This window comes from Danio aesculapii, chromosome 12, assembly GCF_903798145.1.
Source record: "Danio aesculapii chromosome 12, fDanAes4.1, whole genome shotgun sequence".
NCBI classification, from domain to species: domain Eukaryota; kingdom Metazoa; phylum Chordata; class Actinopteri; order Cypriniformes; family Danionidae; genus Danio; species Danio aesculapii.
Genome location: NC_079446.1, coordinates 33,498,932 through 33,519,793, shown reverse-complemented (window position 1 = coordinate 33,519,793; position 20,862 = coordinate 33,498,932). Strand labels below are relative to the sequence as shown.

Sequence of the window (20,862 nt, the reverse complement as noted above, 5' to 3'; positions counted from 1 at the left end):
CTAGCCAAAATAAGACAAATAAGACTTTCTCCAGAAGAAAAAATATTATAGGAAATACTGTGAAAATGTCCTTGCTCTGTTAAACATAATCTGGGAAATATTAAAAAAAGAAAAAAAATCACAGAAGGCCTAATAATTTTGACTTCAGCTGTATATTGAACATGTAGTGTGAATTTGCATGTTGTTATTGTATTCACAAATTAGCATTTTTGAGTACACAAGGAGACAAACCTCGCTTTTTGAATGCTAATTTCATGTAAATAAAAAAACAAAATGCATTACAATTATTTCTTTTTTTATTTGAAACCTGTGTCGTGTAAGTACCCATATTGTGAAAACACTTGTCAGACATACAATAAAGTAACAATTCTTTTCTCTGTCTTGCAGGCTCTAGGAGTCTGAAATGGCCACTCCTCGAGGGTGTTTGGGTCCCTCTCTTCAGCTCCTCTTCTTCTTTCATCTGTTACTCAATGTAGTGCCTCGCTGCCGGGGACGTCCATTCTTCGGCCCACCTTCGGTCAACGTGGCTGTGGTTTTCAGCGGCTCGGCCCATCACAGTGAGATCAAGGGCCGTCTGAGTCCAGAAAACTTCCTTGACATGCCGCTGGAAGTGAACCCCATCACCGTGCTGGTGAACGACACAAACCCCCGAGCTTTACTCACACGTCTCTGTCAGACTATGGCAGCGGAGAGCCTTCACGGAGTAGTGTTTGAAGACGACGTGGACTCTGAGGCCGTGGCTCAAATCTTAGATTTTGTTTCCTCTCAGACGTCCATCCCCATCGTAGGCATCAGTGGAGGTTCAGCGGTGGTCATCCCACATAAAGTAAGTGTTTGAATGAGTGTCGGTGGGAGATCTTAGGGATCAGTCATTTGTAAGGAAGAATGTGTTAGAAAAATTGGGTATTTACAGAGTTTATTAAAGACCTTTTTTTAATTCTTTTTTATAATTTAAAAATGCAAACACAATGAAACATAAGCAGAAAAAATATTTGTGAAAATCATTCATAAAGCTTTTGTAAACATAATATGTATGCAGGGCTTGACATTAACACCCACCAACCTGCCAAATGCGTGTAGATTTCAGCTGTGGCGGGTTAATGCTGGTTTATAATTCTGCGTCGAGTGATCGGCGTGACCTACGGCGCAAGCCTTGCGCTTAGCCGTGCATTTATACTTCTGCGCGCTGTTTTCACTTCCGAAATACTAGCTGGCAGTAGGCTTTTATCTTCCTCTGTGTAGAGTTTCTTCGCGGGTATTTTGTTTTTTCTGAACAGTACAAGTAGCTTAAACTCACTCATTTAGAGGTGGGAACTGGCAAATGTGCAACAACTTTAATCGTAAGGTAAACACAAAACAAAAGTTTCCATCTGGAGCTCCTTCATGGGACTCGACACTTGTAAACACTTGCTTTATCGGGCTTGCGGCTCTCAGCACTGCCCACGCTCGTCATCGGTACCAAGCCAACGACAAAGCTTGCGCTACGCTTTGTTGTGACGTGTAGTTAAATTTTTTGAGAGATGCGCGGCAGCGTTGGCGTCAGCCACGGTCAAGGCTATGCGACCGCATGAAGGCTCGTGCGCTTGACACCGAAGTGTAAATCAGCCGTTAGACTGCCACTGCCACTAGCCACTTTGGCTGGTTGAAACTAATTAAAAATTGTAGTTAATTGAAAAGCAGCACGACTGACAAAATAACTGTTCGCGTGAGCAAAAGAAAGCAGGTGAATACCGAATGAGATGATGATCATGCACACGGTGACGAAGGCTTTCTTCACTCACTGACGAGGGCTTTAGTATCGTGCACATGGCTGATGTGATGCATGCGAGTGTTTATAAATCTTGCACTCTCCTGTTTCCTTGCACGAAGCAACACTGCCTGCAAACGCAACTTGTGTGATCAGTTCTCTTTGATATAGACTGGACAAAAAGTGATGCTCATGCACTTACAGTCCTCCTACTTTCAAGAGCTCGAGATTTTTTGTAAGCAGCAGCGGTTGTCGCTTTCGCGTGAACCATTCTTTGAACAGATCATTAATGGGCCATAAAGTTAACTGCGTGCACCCAATCATCCAGAGGCATATTTAGACAAGAACCCCCCCGCTCATCACTTTCGTCTGCATGAACACCAGCATCTTGCTAGGGGCGGCATGGATACAACACCACCCTCCGCTCTTCACTTTCTCATGCGGAAAGGCGGCACGAGCTTCGTGAGGGCAGCACAACTGTCATTTGCCTAGAGCGCCAGTTAAGCTTGCGCCAGTTAAGTTTTCACCTGCTTTCTTTTGCTTAGTTATTTTTTTATTTATGGTTTAACTATCATCCTTTAATAGGGATTAAATTCCCATTTATGTATAGTTAACTGGTGATCTGGGACCTGTAGCCTGGACACACTACTGTGCATTTTTTAGATAAATGACAATAATTCTTTTTAAAAAGTCTTTTGTTTTTAAAGAAAGGTTTTGAATAAAAAGCGCATATATACAGCTTTATTTTTCTTGTTTTTATTTATTTTTATTAGTTACATTTTGTAGCTAAGAAATACATCATTATTTGTTTATTTATTTTTGGTGTGACCAGAGAAAAAAATGGTAAATCCTTAATGTTGAACCCTGAAAAGTCATGTGAAATAAGAACTAATTGCAGTGGAACACCATGAAGCCACAATCCATTTGCTCATGCTCACTGAGCAAGCTCATACACAACACACAAAGAAGAAAAATGAATGAGGAGGCTTGTGGACATAACACAAAATATAAATCAATGAATTTTAGCGCGTCAAAGTCAAATTTATGCATATAAAATATATTTTTCCAACAACAAAATTGTGGCTAGTGAAAATGGCGAGTGGGGAGTAAAGTTGAAAGATGACTAGCCACAGTGGCTGGTGATCAAAAAATTTAATGTCAAGACCTGAATGTATATAAAAAAAATTTAAATAAAGAAATACAAATAGACAAAGGCTGAAAAACTAAAGAAAACATACATAAAAACAAGTAAACACATATTCTAAAAAAAAAAAAATTATAAATAAAATAAAATAAAAAATAATAATTTTGTATGTATGTAATTAATAATGAATAAAAAATGTAATAATACATTTTTTTGTTGAATTGTTTTTAATATAACTAAATATTTTGTAATTGTGCGTAGCAGCTAAAAGTTTTGTGTGAAAAAAAAGAATTTATGTGTGAATTATTTGTTAGTTTTTTTTAATTAATTTAGTTAAGATACATTTTTTCCAATATTGTGTATATATATATATATATATATATATATATATATATATATATATATATATATATATATATATATATATATATATATATATATATATATATATATATTGTATATATATTTTAACATCTTATTTTTAATATCAATGTTTATGAATATGTAATGATATTAAATATATATATTTTAGCCTATATAATATTTATTTGTATTTTAGTTTTTATTTTAAATTTATTGAGAGGAAAATTCCTTGGAATTATTCTTGGCAATAGCTGAAAAGGGGGATTTTTAAATTTATTTTTATCAGTTAAATTTGCATATCTTTTACGCAGCGGATGCCATTCCAGCTGCAACCCATCACTGGGAAACATCCATACACACTCATTTACTATGGACAATTTTATCTTACCCAATTCACAAGTCTTTGGACTTGTGGGGGAAACCGGAGCACCCAGAGAAAACCCACGCGAATACGGGGAGAACATGTAAACTCCACACAGAAATGCCAACTGACCCAGCCGAGGCTCGAACCAGCGACCCCCATGCTGTGAGGCAATCGTGCTACCCACTGCATCACTGTGCAGCCCTGTTACACCAAACAAAATCATAAAACATGTTACATAATTATAATAATCATGTTGAACGGAATGACAACAATCACACATAAACTAATGTATATAATGCAAGTACACCAAAATGGTTTTGCTACACTGAAGAAAATTGATCAAACAATTTGTACATGAGTTAACACATGCAAAAAAACAGTATACAGTATAAACCTAAATTTGTTTATCTTGTTCGAAATATAGCAAGGCTCAATATGTATGTCAGCATACAGTACATCTTAGCCTTCATAAATGTCTGTTTAGTCTGTTTATCTGAATGATGACAATGCGACAAAAGGCTCTGTGTTTTACTCAAAAATACAGATACAACTCATAGACAAAGCAGATATCATCACAGCATGAAAGAAAACCATCATATGTGTATTTCAAATATCAATTCAAGACTTAATCAGGGGTATCTGTAAAGTAATTTCAGAGACGCAGTTCTCGCAGTTCTTATTAGACACACTGAGTCTAAAATAACCACTGAGAGGTCGACAAAATGTTAGCATGTGCACGTGGTTTGTGTGTTTTTCCAGCAAGCCCCCTGCAATGTTACGCTATTAAACAGTTACGTGGAAAAGTGATTTTGTGAGGTGTGGAAATCAATAGGTTTTATGATGTATAACAAGCGCCCAACAGTTGTGCCCCATTTTCCACTGATTACTGAGGTGTAAAAACTTCTGAATAACTTCAAGAAATTACACAAAATTACAGCAGTTAAATGTACATTTTTTTGTAGAGCGGGTGCATTGAAGAGGTTTTGTGTGCATTTATTGAACGTCTGGTGGCCATCCTTAGTAAAAATAACAGCCTTGTCTGCTATTGTAAAAGCTGGACCCACTTGATTTTAAGTAGCCTTAACTACCGTGTACTTACATCAGAAAATAAGTAGAATATACTTATTGTGTTCATATTGTATTGCAAAGCACTTGTTGGTGCTACTGACTTGAGATACAAGTAAGGTTAGGCACAGGTCTGGTTGTGTGGGTAGTTTTAAGGGTTTAACAGAGTAATTTTAACTGTAAGTATACGGAAATGAATTGCAGATGTAATTACAGGCAGGTACATTTTTTAAATAAAGAACAATGTAAAAACATGACACAATTAATGCAATGTTTCAAATGGTTAAAGGTTATAAGGTGTTTAAACACAGTTGTGTGTCAACAGTGTGTGAATATAGTCCGCTTCTTATAGTGAAAATAAATTAATTCTATTTTTTATAATCACACTTAAGTGATAAAAACAGAAGAATATTGAAGGGGGAAAGTCCTGCATATTAATGACGATCTCTTCCTCATTAGCATAGACAGCTCTAAGTGAGAAGCAGCCGTCTGTCTTTAGGGTTTTTCGAGTCGTAAGCTTGAGCTGAAGATAATTTCAGTGTTACAACTCTTGATGGAAATTCATTCATTCATTTTTTTTTCGGCTTAGTCCCTTTATTAACCAGAGGTTGCCACAGCGGAATGAACCGCCAACTTATCCAGCATATGTTTTACGAAACACCCATACCTTCTTGCATTCACACACATACACTAATACGGTCAATTTGAGCTTATTCAATTCACATGTAGCGCATGTCTTTGGATTGTGGGGGAAACTGGAGCACCCGGAGAAAACCCATGCAAACACGGGGAGAACATGCAAACTCCACACAGAAATGCCAACTGATCCAGCCGGGGCTTCAACCAGTGACTTTGCTGTGAGGTGATCGTGCTACCCACTGCGATGCTCCTTAATGGAAATATGTCTAGGAAATTAAAAGAAGTAACATTAGGATGACCAAAAGGATAAACTAATGGTAAAGGTGGCAAAAGAAACACAGAATAACAAATTAGCACCGCAAAAGATTTATTGCTCCCACAAACCATATATCTACAATATATACAAACAATAATATAATAATAAATATGAAAAAAATCCCAGTGCTCAATATGTGCAGTCCGCCCCTGCCCACAGGTCTACTGAAAGTCAGCAATAGTACCAAGCTAAAAACATACGGACATCACAAAACAGACAGTGCGCCAAACGTCAAACAACAGCAGCTGATCTCTTCCTGATTGCCGCTTCAGATTTAAAGGTCTTTGTCAGCCAATAGTGTTCTGAATGTAGGCGGTACCTAAATGTGAATATGACAGGTCAGGGAGATAAAGAGAGAGAGAGAAAGAATATACGCACACAAAATACAGTGTACGGTTCGTAACAGTCAGCAACTTAGAGGCATTATATATGTGGAGTTTTAGGATGCACAAATGAACACCGTAATCTCCATAGACTACCTTCTGATGCACTTCTTTTGATATTTTTATTTTTTTCCACAGAGATAACAGTCCTGTTTTGAAAGAGGCACAATCTCATTTGAATTTAAAGTGACAGTCTCCAAAAGGGCACAATTAAATCAAATCCTACAAAGGGTCGTTATAACATCTTAAGGCCCAAGGTGTTTTTTACTGGCATTTTTTATTTCTCGTTGCTATTTGGACTTATTAGAACCTAATTAGAATAAAAACTTAAGTAACATTTTTTGTTATGATCTACTTTTAGATAAAAATGATGTCCATATATGTGGACTCGTGGTCCGAATTTACACCTTTTCCTGAATTTTTTAAATGCATATTTAACATAGACATTTTTTTTAAACTTGCTTTGACTATCAGAGAGTAAAACTAATTTTTTCCCCCCATTTTGGACAGTTAAAAATAGTGTTTGGGACATTTCATATGCTGCAAAACAGTTGCAGGATGACACTGCATGTCTGTAACAAAATATAAAACATTTAAAGTATTTAAAATAGCCACTTAAGAGCTAAAATGTGCTGTCCTCGTGTGTCGACACTCAAGCCCTAAGAGGATAAAGAAATATATGTGGTGTGTACTTCATATAAACACTTTAGGGACATTAGATAATTACATGTTGTTAAAACAGGCATAAAAGGTCCCCTTTAATTTGAATAAGAAAGCAAATAGTAGTTAAGAGCACTTAATATAAAATGGGTCACAAATTCTCCAGAAAACAGTTTGAACAGTCACAAAAATGTCTTGGTTTTTACTATTTGAGAAACCTTCATCATCCCATCTGTGCAAGAAAACAGTCTATATAACAACATATGGGTGAGTAAATGATGAAGTTTTCAGTTTTCAGTTTTGGCTGAACTAATTTTATTTGGACAAGAATTAATAAGGCGCATGCAGTTGTGTTGATTTTTTACAGTCTATTACTGCACAATGAGTGGATTTTGCAGCTTCTGATATATCTGAAATCCACGAATAAAAAAAATGCTTTTAAAACAGTAAAAGAGTCATTAAACGTGGAGACTGGCAAAAGATGTATATCTTTAAATGAGAAACACAATAGCTCTTGATTTAATGGGGCAGATGAGTATCTTCAATACCAGCTAGTAAGTGGAAGACTTCTTCCTACACAGCTGTCATTTTTAAATGCCTTTCAGATGTGCACAGTGTGCGGAAAAAAAGCTTGATAAGATGTGGAACAGAAAGCCAAAAATATGCGTTTGTCAGATAATTGTGTAAGAACTTGGATTAAACTGAAGCTTTCCAGCAGGGAATCTTTTTCAGGAGTATTTTTTTTTTAACCAAGCAGCGTGAAATATAAAGATGCTGAATAATTTGAACAGCCCAGTGACCATGGACTTATTTTTATTAAAGAGCACTGAAGGAAAACCTAAAGAGAATCTCATCATATTTATCATTTGCAGTTCTCTTTTATGTTATGATGTTTTAATATTTTGGACATCACACTACAATATTTCTATAAAACTAACTCATTCTGACATTATTACTTGTTCACCTGCTTGTTGATGTAAATATATCTTATCAGCCAATCACAAGGCAGCATTTTAATGCATTTAGGCAAGTGGACATGATCAAGATGATCTGTTGAAGATCAAACTGAGCTTTAGAATGGAGAAGAAATATAATTTGGTTGTGGGATCTACAGAAATTGTCATATACAATTATTTCTGGGCTTTACCAAGAATTATATCCATCGATGTCCAGCAGTTGAGTCAGCAAAAGGGTCTTTTTGATGCCTGAGGTCAAAGGAGAATGACTAGAGTGGTTCGAGTTGGTAGGAAGGCAGCAAACGCTCAAATAATTACTTGATTAAACAAAGGTCTGCAGAAGAGCATTTCTAAATGTTTAGATGAGCTATCAGAAATTGGACCAAAGGCTCAGAGGAATGTTTGCAGCACCTTGAATTAAGGCCATTCTAAAATAAAAAGGGAATCTAATCTGATGCAATACAGTGTACCTACAAACTCATTGGTGAGTGTATATAAAATATCAGTAAAATTGAAAAAAACTGCCACAGTTTTTTTTTGATAAAGATATGAGCCATATTTCATGGGACTCTAAACAACCACACTTCCAGATTGTGGATTATGCGTTTAATCTCCTTTGAAAAATGCATGCATATCATATCATACAAATATGATGAGATTATGTGATTCCTGTTGTATAGGCATGTGGTGGGCGGAGTCTGGGACATGCGACAGCCTGTTCTGCTTTGTTCGAATCTGTTCACGAAGACAAACTAATGTATACTGCTCATGTAAATCCCATGCAATTGAATAAGCTGTTCCTGATTATTTGGTCTAGCATGAGGGATTGAACTGGAGGTTGCAAACATCTGGTATGGGATTTTTCAAGAAATCCCAGAAGCATGGGACACTGTGTCAATGGCCAAGCACTTTCCCAATAAATAAAGTGAGCTTAAAATATCACTTTTGCACTTGATTGCATGATATGGTGGAGCTTCACTTTTTGGTAAGTCAATTCCAACTTCAGACATTGGGTAAAGCCTATCTGAAAAATAACCTGTTTATTAATTTTTGTATTTATGTATGAAAATATTATTAAATAATAGAAACTATATTTAGATCAACACTCACAATTCTAATTTAATATTACTGTTTATATTATATTTCATATTATATATTTGATTCATTATAGTTAATTGGAGATCCATCAAAAGGAAGTGTTAGCAGATATTAAGTATTCTTTTAATACTCTGATAACTGCTAGTTTACATCTAAATGCAAATTCAGTTATGGTCAAAAGTCTTAAGGAGACCATCATAAAAAGCACACCTGCGAGAGTCATGTAAAGTGTGATGAAATAAGGGGAAATGGTGAAGAGAGATGTATTTTATGTGGAATATGCAATGTTGGTGATATTTATACACATGGACAATGTGTTAACCACATGAGATTGACCAATAGCAAACCACATCCATCAAATGATCTCATCAATAACCACTGGACAAATTTAAGTCCCTCTTTACATTTCTTCTCGTTCAAGAACATGTTTTATTTCATTTTTCCATTTCATGCCATCTTTTAAGGTCATAGTTGGCTAAGTATGTGTGTCACCCATTAAAACTCATGGGACTAAGTTCATGCCCAAAGTGAACATGTAATACCTATTACCATAGTCCTTATGGAATCAAGCCATTTTACTGCTTGACTGCAAGTTTTTTCAGACATAAAATGGCTTTTGACTGCGACAGCTTGACTTTGAAATGGTCTTGCCCAGGCTCACGAGTGCTAATCGCTGGAGAGCTGAGTCTGGGTGACTGTATAACATGCTGGCAGACTCTAAAATCACAACTTAAAAAAAAACTTGTTACACCTGTAGTTAGTGTTATCCACTTGTGGTCATGGACAAAAGTGCATCAAAGGCTGATTTATGCTTCTGCGTTGAGTGATTGCAATGACCCACGATGCCTGCCTTGCACTTAGCTGTGCATTTATACTTCTGTGCACTGTTTGTGTTGCCCTGCAATAACACTTCTGAAACGCTAGAGGTGGGAACCAGCAGGCATGCAACAACTTTAATCATAAGGTAAACACAAAACAAAAGTTTCCATCTGGGGCTCCGTTACAGGACTCGACACTTGTAAACACTCGCTCCATCGGGATTGCGGCTATCAGTACCACCCACACTCGTCACTGATACCAAGCCGACCAATCACAGAGCTTGTGTTTTGCATCTTGGTGATATGTAGTTACATTTTTTGAGAGGTGCGCGTCAGCGTCGGCAACAGCCATGGCGAAGGCTATATAACCGTGCGAAGGCTGCGCCGTACCATACGGGTGCGCTTGACACAGAAATACAGTATGAATCAGCCTTTAGGCATATCAGGTGTAAACAGGCCCTAAAACATTTTGAGTCTAGTGTAAAACGGTACAGTAGTCGAACAGACTGCTTTTTATAATGTAAATACACACATGCTTAGAAACATAAAAAGCACAAATGACAGCTGATGTAACACATGATGTTAGGGGGCATGTTTTGAGATAACACACCAAAACAAACAATTGACACTGTTCCACTTCCTGGTGCAGTGTCAAGAACCATTTTAAACCAATTGCAGATGATATGAAGAAGACTGATTAAGACCCATAAAGAGGCCATTAGAGTAGTCCAATCTGGAACAAATGCATATATAACAATCTCCAAATCATTAAATGAGAGCATACAGCAGGTTTCAACTTGGAAGAAACTACTCTTTACCACTGAACTTACAGTGGGGGAAATAAGTATTGAACACATCATGTTTTTTTCCTGGGAATAATATTTCTAACATGTTGACATGGAATTGAATCCGATTTTGGTTAAAACCCAAACAATACAAACATAAAAATAAAACAGAACAAAAAAGTCTGAAAAAAGAGTTATGTGTAATAACAATGAAATGACACAAGGATAAAGTACTGAACTACTGAAACATATTTAATAATAAAAGGCTTTATTGGTGATGGCAGCTAAAGACACCTCTCATATGGAGAATGACGTCACATGAATTGCTCAGGTGTGCTTTTTTCACAGACTTTAAAAGAGTGTAAAATTCTTGATGGTTCTGCAGATCTCCTCTATCAAATCGGATCTTAATTTTGTATTTTTATTGGATTCAAGTCAGGAGATTGGCTGGGCCATTCTACAGCTCGTTATTCTTTCTTTGAAAGCATTTGAGAGTTTCCTTGGCTGCGTTTTAGATCATTGTCTTGCTGAGATGTCCAGCCTGGTTTCATCCTTATCATCTTGTTAATGTAGACGTTGGACTAAAGCAGCTAATATTGATTAAGAATGACAAGGAGCAGAGGGTTGCTGAAGAACTATTGAGAGATTTCAGCTGCTGTCTGGGCTTTCACTGCCTTTATACACCTACCTTTCTTCGTGTGTTCAAAGTTTTGTTATTTCACATAACTTAATTTGTAAACTAATTAGTTTCGTTTTCTTTGCACATATGTTTTTTTTTATTTGTTACCAACATCCGGTAAAAATTTCAAGTCAACAGCCGATTTAGAAATATGTTTTTGGAGAAAAATGGTGACATGTTCTGTGACGTCATGTACTTATTTCCCCCATTGTATCTGTTATTGTTTAAATTAATTAATTAATTCATTCGTTTTTTTTTCGGCTCAGTCCCTTTATCAATCAGGGGTCGCCACAGCAGAATGAACTGCCAACTTATCCAGCATGTGTTTTACGCAGTGGATGCCCTTCCAGCCACAACCCAACACTGGGAAACACCCATACACCCTTGCATTCACACACTCATACACTACGGCTAATTTAGCTTGTTCAATTCACCTGTACCGCATGGAAACCGGAGCACCAGGAGGAAACCCATGCGAACACGACGACATGCAAACTCCACACTGAAATGCCTACTGACCCAGCCAGGGCTTGAACCAGCGACCTTCTTGCTGTGAGGCGAATGTGCTACCCACTGCACCACTGTGACACCCGGTTTAAATACAGATCAAAGTAAAAAATCACTCCCAGTTTTTTTACTATGTAAGGACTATGGGGATTTACTGTGTAAGTATGTAAGTTTAAGTAAGGTTGAGAGTCAATAATAGTAAATTCACCTAGGGTGCCAAAAAGTCTAGAAAACGACCCTATATGCAGCTCAATACATACACCAACTTTTCATGCCATCTTTAAGGTCATAGTTTGCTAGTGGTGTGTGGCACCCATTAAAACTCATGGGACTACTTTCATGCCCAAACAGTACATGTAATACCTATTACCATAGTCCTTAAGGAATGCTGCTTGACCTCAAATTACTTTCAGATATAAAATGAGTTTTGACTGCAATATTTTGCCTTCGAAATGGTCTTGCCTAGACTCACGAGTGCTAAACGCTGGAGAGCCGAGACTAGGTGATTGTATAACTTAAAGAAAGAAAACTGGCAGAGAATGAGGACCGGTAAATCCCAGAGCACCTGACATTGGCAAGCCCCCTCTCTCTCCAAGAGGTAGCCTACTTTAACCACAGAAGTTATTTGAAGGACGCCGGATCAGTCTGTCAGGGAAAAGGGAAAGCTCTAGTCAGAGAGGAGTCTTGGGAAAATGTCTCTGGGCTCCTGACACTCCCAGACCTCCACACGCATTTTTCTCACTTTAGAACTTAATTGGACACCACCTCCTCCTGTACCTTTGAGTCATCTCATGCTGTGTGCTGGAAGTAAATGCACTTGGCAGTGTAGGGCATTAGGACGCTCGCTTGTTTGAAGCTAACTAAGTGCAAGTGGAATTAAAACAGCATTTTGGTTTTTTATAAGCACACTTGTGGCTTGATGTTGGCAGCAAGTGGGATGATTTGCACATTTTTCCTATGCAAATGTAATCATGCATATTTTTTTTCAGAGATGATATCGAACAGCTGTGTGGATAAACAAGTATTAGGTGTCAACTGTAAATCTATTCGATAGGATTACAGAAAGAGGAATAATGGTTGAAAGTCAGGCAATAAATCAAGTCTGCTACGCGTGGCTGTGATACAGATAGGATCAATAGTGTAGTGAATTGTCTTTGCGTTGTAAATCCAATTCTCGTATCTCATACTTTGGAACATGTTCAAGGTTAATGTTGCTCAGTAATACATGTTATTTCAATGGTGTGAGAAAGTGTTATGTTCCACGATGGGATTTCTGTGGATATTGTGCATTCAGCACATTGTAATATGAAAATGGTGAAAAATTATAGTGCTGATTTATTGTGAGTTATAGTGAAATGCTGAAAAATTATACTGTGTGAATAACGGATGTCATCAAAAGTGCCTCATTGGCTATTTAAAACATGCATATGTTAATGATCACGTTTGGATATATTTTTTTAACCAAGTCTACAAATTCTTTTAATGTACAAATTAAAAATAATAATAAAATTATCAAAATTTCTTTCAGAATCATTGTAATTTTTATATGCATTATGCTTATCTGTTAATCTTTATTATTAATCTTGAAAATATTTTCTTTTAGAAAATAGTTTTTCGATATGCATTTGCATTTATATTGTATTGAAAAAAAACCTCTTCATTTAATATCATTAACATTCAAGCAACCCTTTTAAAACAGTCACTTTAAAATTTGTATTAAAATAAATAAATCCAATAAAATAGTTTGATATACAGTTGAAGTCAGAATTATTAGCCCCTCTTTGAATTTTTTTTCTTTTTTAAATATTTCCCAAATGATGTTTAACAGAGCAAGGACATTTTCACAGTATGTCTGATAATATATTTTTCTTCTGGAGAAAGTCTTACTTGTTTTATTTAGACTAAAATAAAAGCAGCCATTTTAACACCATTTTAAGGTCAACATTATTAGCCCCTTTAAGCTATATTTTTTCGATAGTCTAGAGAATAAACCATTGTTATACAATAACTTGTCTAATTACCCTAACCTGCCTAGTTAACCTAATTAACCTAGTTAAGCCTTTAAATGTCACCTTAAGCTGTACAGAAGTGTCTTGAAAAATATCTAGTAAAATATTATTTACTGTCATCATGGCAAAGATAAAATAAATCAGTTATTAGAAATGAGTTATTAAAACTATTATGTTTAGAAATGTGTTGAAAAATCTTCTCTCCGTTAAACAGAAATTGGGGGAAAAAATAAACAGGGAGTTAATAATTCAGGGGGGCTAATAATTCTGACTTCAACTGTATAATATTATATTGAATTTATAAATCAAATAATGGCAATCAATCAATCAATCTATAAATCAATTTATAAATCAATCTGTTTCTCTGGCTCAAAACTTGAAACTGTAAATCACTTCTTTTTGAACTGACTTAAGTCAGACTCTTTTAAAACATCCTCCTTATATTTTGAAATGTATGATTCATTTTGGGGCCTCACTGTGGCACAGTGGATAGCACAATCGCCTCACAGCAAGAAGGCTGCTGGTTCAAGCCTCAGCTGGTTCAGTTGGCATTTCTGTGTGTAGTTTGCATGTTCTCCCCATGTTCGCATTGGTTTCCTCCGGGTGCTCCGGTTTCCCCCACAATCCAAACACATGCGCTGTAGGTGAAATGGGTAAGCTAAATTGGCCATAGTGTATGTGTGTGAATGAGTGTGTATGGGTGTTTCCCAGTAATGGGTTGCAGCTGGAAAGGCATCCTTGCTGGATAAGTTGGTGGTTCATTTCGCTGTGGCGACTCCTGATTAATCAAGGGACTAATCTGAAAAGAAAATGGATGAACGATTTTGGTAAATCAATTTAAATAAATCAAAATGATAAGATATACATAAGCTATTTTTACTTCAGCTCGCTCTTCTGACAAGCAGTATAATATGAGAAAAACCCTTCGGTAACTTATTGATAAGGATTCACTTTGAAAACAGCTGAGATGATAACACATTTGTAGTGTTGCTGCTTTTAGTTACTCCACATCATTTAAATAACTTTTAAATTGCTTTCAATCACAGCATGACTTCACATTCACTTTCACACCTGAACCCAATTATCATTAGCTTGTTGATTGTAAATGAGCATGCATGTCTTCGTGTTTAGTTATTTTGTTTATTCCTTTTAAGTGATATATCTTATAAAATGTATTTCTGTCCTTATACAACAACATAATATATTAAATACCTAGGTTATTACTTTCATATCTTTTTTTCCATAGGGAAATAAATTTTCAACAAGAACTGATATACCTTTAAGAACAGACCTGCTGTAAGCAAAGATGCTGTTAATTTTTTGGATGTATTTTTGGGTGGCACGGTGGCTCAGTGGTTAGCACTGTCACCTCACAGCAAGAAAGTTGCTGGTTCGAGTCCCGGCTGTGTCAATTGTCATTTCTGTGTGGAGTTTGTATGGGTTTCCTCCGGGTGCTCTGGTTTCCCCCACAGCCCAAAGACATGCACTATAGGTGAATTGGGTAAACAAAATTGGCTATAGTGTATGAGTGCATATGAATGCGAGAGTGTATGGGTGTTTCCCAGTTCAGAAGGGCATCCGGTGTGTTAAACATATGCTTAAATAGTCGGTGGTTCATTCCGCTGTGGAAACAACACAATCTCATGCCAATTTGTAACTTTTTGATTTAGTGGCTAATTCGTATGAATTCGTATGATCTCATTCAAACAATTTAGTAGTATTTGCATATCCCCCAATGACAGAGGGGTTGAAGTTCTAAAACAATCGCAAAAACGAGCGTACATTCGCATTGAAGAATAAGGTCAATAGAAACCCTTGATAAATACAGGACTAAGGGACTAAGCTGAAGGAGAATGATGAATGAATATGTACTTTTCTTGAACTACCCATGATGCTGTACAAGAGTTTCCACCAATAGAAAAAATTCTCAACGAGCAAAATGTACCAAAAAAGATCTTTAGCTCCGCCAACTCCCATTAAACACCCTAAAATACATCTCAAAATGCTCTCAAAAAACCTCAATACTTGTATGCAACTGGATATTTGCACTTGAAATCTGTCATTTTATAAATACAATTTCTTTGTCATTTTTAATTAGTTGGTGGGACATTAGCAATGCTTCATGGGATAAGATTATCTCCCTCATTAAACAAGTAAACAAGGTCTACTACCTTTGTCTTTTAGTCCAATTTTCATGAACACCTTTGCACCAAATGTTGCGAATCCCGTTATACAATTAAAAAATGATTTTTGTCACTTGTTCAAATGACTTATTTAAAGCGAGATGAATCAACACAATTCTTAAGGGTTTTTTGGGGGGACAACAAAATTGTTTTATGTTTAATCCACTTAACTTTGTAAAAACTAAGTTAACTTAATCAATTTGTGTTGGGACAACATGGAGGAATTGTGTGGGACCCAGCATTTTTTACAGTGTTGGTTTGGTTCATGGCCTATAATGTAATTTTTTTAAACCCAATTAAAAATAATTAATTAATTAATTAATGGAAAATGTGCATCAGAACCAGAAGTTGCTGACACCTTTATTTCAGTAAGTTGATGTACTTCCTACCAAAAAGTATTGTTGAGTAGGGGTGAGGTTTTCTTTTTCTGCATTATTTCCTCATAGCAAACTAACGGTGTGGGGGTGTGGTTAAGAATATTGCCGCCAAAACTGACATCAACAGAGAAGGACTCATTTGCACTGATTAATTGTGCACCTAAAGAATAACAATGTGCACTAACAAAGTAATCATTGTAAATTTTGATTTTTCTAAATATCCCCAATCTGGTTTCTACAGGCTGACGGTTCCACTTTTCTCCAAATGGGAGCTTCTATAGATCAGCAGATAAATGCGATGTTCAAAGTGATGGAGGAGTACAACTGGGGCAACTTTGTGGTAATCACCAGCTTGTATCCCGGCTACGAGACCTTCGTGGACTACATTCGCTCCTTCACGGACACAAGCTACTTCCTGTGGGAGCTGCAAGATGTGCTGAGTTTCGAGATGTCGGTCGGTGCAAATGACATCCGCACACGTCGACTTCTACAACAAGTGGACTCGCAGGTGTATCTAGTGTACTGTTCCCATGAAGAAGCACAGTATTTGTTCAGGATGGCCTCTGATGTGGGGCTTTTGGGGCCCGGATACATCTGGATCATCCCTAGCCTGGCAGTGGGCAACCCTGAAGCGCCCCCTCCAGCCAGCTTCCCAGTGGGCGTCATCAGTATTATCACAGACCGCTGGAGGAAAACACTGCGTCAGAGGGTTCGCGAAGGAGTGGCAGTCATAGTGAAAGGGGTGCACAGTTTTCACAAGCACAGAGGATTCATTCCCGAGGGTCACAGTGACTGCAGTAGTCCTGTCAAATCATATGCCAACAATTCTCTCTTCAGGTAAGGCTTTTTGCTGACTGCTGTGTTAAAGGGATCTCGATGACCCAAAAATCAACATCTGGTGTTCATTTATTCACCACAGGGCATCTAAGATGGTGACCTTTTTTTTCTGCAATAGAACATTAAAGATTTTTTGTTTGTTTGTTTGTTTTGTGCAAAGATTAATTGCGATTAATCACATCCAAAATAAAAGTTTGTTTTGACATAACGTGTGTGTATGTATTGTGTTTATAATTTTGTATATATAAATACACACATGCATGCATATATTTGAGGAAATGTTTATTTATATTTGGATATAAAATCTATGTGTATATGATACAAATTATATATAAATTTAAATATCTACTGTATGTAACGAAACAGTTTTGTATAATTTTGTTTTGATGCATGCATGTGTATTACATATACATAATAAATATACATAATACAAACACATATATTATGTCAAATAAAACTTTTAATTTGGATGCAATTAATGTTTTTTTAGCTGAAACAAACATGTATTTGCGATTTAGATTTTCCCATTTATTTATTTTTATTTTTAAAAAAATCTTTGCTTTAGGGTGAAAATATTTACACTTAAGAGAAATAATATAAGCAAAATATACTTAAAATTAATATCCTTAGGTGTGAACTGAATTTATTGTATTCAGACACTTACATTTTGATATAAACTTGCAGAAAATGTGTGGTAGTTTTTATTTTCATATTAATTTTAACTACATCAAGTACACTAAAGCTAAGCAGTGCTGAGCCTGGTCAGTACCTGGATGGGTGACCACATGGGAAAACTAGGTTGCTGTTGGAAGTGGTGTTAGTGAGGCCAGCACGGGGCGCTCTGCGTGAGTCCTAATGCCCCAGTAAAGTGAAGGGGACACTATACTGCTCAGTGGTCATTAAAAATCCCATGGCACTTTTCGTAAAGAGTAGGGGTGTAACCATGGTGTCCTGTCCTAAATCCCTCCATCGGCCCTTACCCATTATGGCCTCCCCATCATCCCCATCTACAGAATTGGCTCTATCACTGCTCAGCTCCACCTATAGCTGGTGTGTGGTGAGCACACTGGCGCTGTTGTCCTGTGGCTGCTGTCACATCATCCAAGTGGATGCTGCACACTGGTGGTGGTGTGGAGAGACCCCCTCATGATTGTAAAGCACTTTGGGCGCATGGACATACACCAAGGCTATTCAATTGAAGGCAATTTGTTCGGGCCTTCCAAATAGTGTGACCAAGACATCAAAAATACATTTAGTTCAGTCGAAAAATGTCCGCTATAGTTATGAAGCGTCTGTTCAATACAGCACAAGCTGCAGTTGAAGGCTGAGCAGAGCGTGAGTCACCTGACATTAAGCGAGTGGCAGAGCAACCGAACACATTTGGATACTTAATCGTAAAGACTTCTCAACGCTACGTTTCTGTTGCACGGAATGAAACTGCTGCAATTAAACAAAGTTATGCCACCTGTGCGCTAGTTTAAAGTTCCGAGCTTATACACCAAGGCTAATACGCACGCACACTGGATTAACTACAGCAGCGAGCCATTCACATATCGCGTCTTTTCCACATGCAAGTTCGTTCTTTCCAATGCAAGAATAAATGCCAATATACGTGCGCAAGTGGAGCGATGCGCTCCCGCCTTCCAGACGCACTGAGTAGAAAACATCTCACGCCATAGCGGTGAGAGTTGTACGTGGCTTTCAGTGCAATGTAAACAAAATATTAAAATGAATATGTTTGGACGCAGATGATAACAACAGTTCATTTAAATACTTACCTAATATAAAGCTTAAATTTACATTAGACTATATATAGACTATAGACATTCAGGCTATATAATAGTACAACCAAAATCTATAATTGATGCATCCATAATTGTTATGCAGTTCTAAACAAATCATGTCTGAATGTAGAGGAAGCCTACTTAAGCAATGCACTGCTTTTGTTGTGCTTTGTAATACAACATTTGAATGTTTGTAAAAAAAAAAAAAAAAAGCCTGTGTACAATGCACTGATATTATGTAGTTTCAAAATTCAATATATTAACATTTCAATGTAGTAAACTACCACTTGGGTGTCTTAAGGAGCAAAAATACAAATAAAAACCGTATATGCTGTTATGTCATCACCTATTTTGCAAGTCATATCTCTCCGGCCTCTCATTTGGGATGCTTTTCATGAACTGGCCCCCATGACAAACTAACTGAATAGCCCTGACATACATGGTAAATGTGCTATATAAATATACATTACATTACATTAACTTGAAAGTGGGTTTTTTTTACCCATTGAATTACATGTTTATGGGAGTACATATTTATTAAGGAGTAATTATTGTCGTAATTATATCAGGTTTATTACAGCTAACTACAGTGATTTTTTTTTAAAATTTAAGCTAGTTGGCAAGAAAAATATTTAGTTTAAATAAAAACGTAACTAAAACTAAATGCAATACTAAACAAAAATGTATTTAAAATAATAATTCTAATAAAAATAATAAAAACCAATTTACCAATTATTGAAACAACAAATTCTAAATTAAATTTAAATCTATATATAAAATCAAAATGAAACGTAATGGATTAAACGTAAACTATACAATAACTGCATTTAACATAATATTGAATAACAGTTTAGCTCAAATTATAAAGTTCCTTACATGAGTTTCTGTATGTCTGTCCATATGAAAACATATTAATTTCCAAATGTACTGTGAAGTCAATTTGACATTGTTACAAATGCGTTAAAAACATAAATGTGTACTAAATGTGCTTTTATTTAGTTAATAGTTAATTAGCTCATTATTGTAACATATTGATCTGCTTATGTCCTGAAAAAAAAACCCAAAAACTAAATCATAGAACTCCCTCTGGAATATCTCGAGTACTCTGGCTGCCAGTTATGTTTTATGAAGCTGTCGTATATTTAGTCCTCCCTTGGCCTGCAGTGCCCTATTTTTTATTTATTTATTTTATTTATTTGTCAAGCATGTTGATCACATAAATTTCAACACCAAAGCGTGGGCGGCAAATTTACAAATCCCCAAAATCCTGCCGTTTTTAATTCTCAAATCTTAGTTGGCCACAGGAGATTTCATCGTAAACAGATTCCCAGACAAAACATTGCATTCTTGCGCTTTTTCTTGCCGTCTTCGTCTTGTAATGAGACTGGGAGATTCTCCAGATTTCCTTGTTAAATCTGCCGTTCACCTGGGAGTCGCCGTCCTCATTAAATAGTGCTCCAATTGCCTCTGCGAGCTTTCTGTGATCAAGCGTTTCAGAGACACATGAGTGACTGGGTCCTCCATCCGGAATGTTCCCCGGCTTCTGTGCTATTCAGGTGTCTGCCCATTTCTCTGCCATTAAAAGGAGCGTCTGTCAGAAGACAGTTTAGAAATTTTTAAAGATCCGGCTTTGAGGCAGGACATTAGCCTTCTTTTCAAATGTGTCACTAGTTGGGCAGTATCAAAGAATTCATCAGGTGGCAAGAAAGCATATTGTCTATTGAGGTTTGAAGAGTAAACGAACACGAGAGATTCACTTACCCTCAGGTTATTGCATGAATTTTAAAATAGTTACTTATTTTACAACAGAAAAAAAGATTTATTCATTTATTCATTCATTTTCCTTTGGATTAGTCCCTTATATATCAGAAGTCGCCACAGTGGAATTAATCGCCAGCTATTCCAGCATAGGTTTTACACAACTGATGCCATTCCTGCCACAGCCGAGTACTGGGAAACACCTATACACACTCACGTTCACACATCACACATTTTTGTTTATCCAGTTTACCTATAGTGCATGTCTTTTGACTGTGGGGGAAACCGGAGCACCCGGAAGAAACCCACGCGAACATGAGAACATGCAATCTCCACACAGAAATGCCAACTGGTCCAGCCGAAACTCAAACCAGCAACCTTCTTGCTGTG

The 20,862-nt window shown here is 36.7% G+C and overlaps 1 protein-coding gene across 1 annotated transcript in view; it reads left to right on the top strand.

Annotated features, from left to right (window-relative positions):
• Window positions 1-390: 390 nt before the first annotated feature.
• The window catches only part of grin2cb (glutamate receptor, ionotropic, N-methyl D-aspartate 2Cb), a 62,564-nt gene continuing 42,092 nt past the window's right edge, over window positions 391-20,862 (top strand). The window contains 2 exon segments of the mRNA XM_056470205.1: window positions 391-826; window positions 16,335-16,898. Of these exon segments, the coding sequence (XP_056326180.1) occupies window positions 404-826; window positions 16,335-16,898 (987 nt within the window). The 5' untranslated portion in view covers window positions 391-403.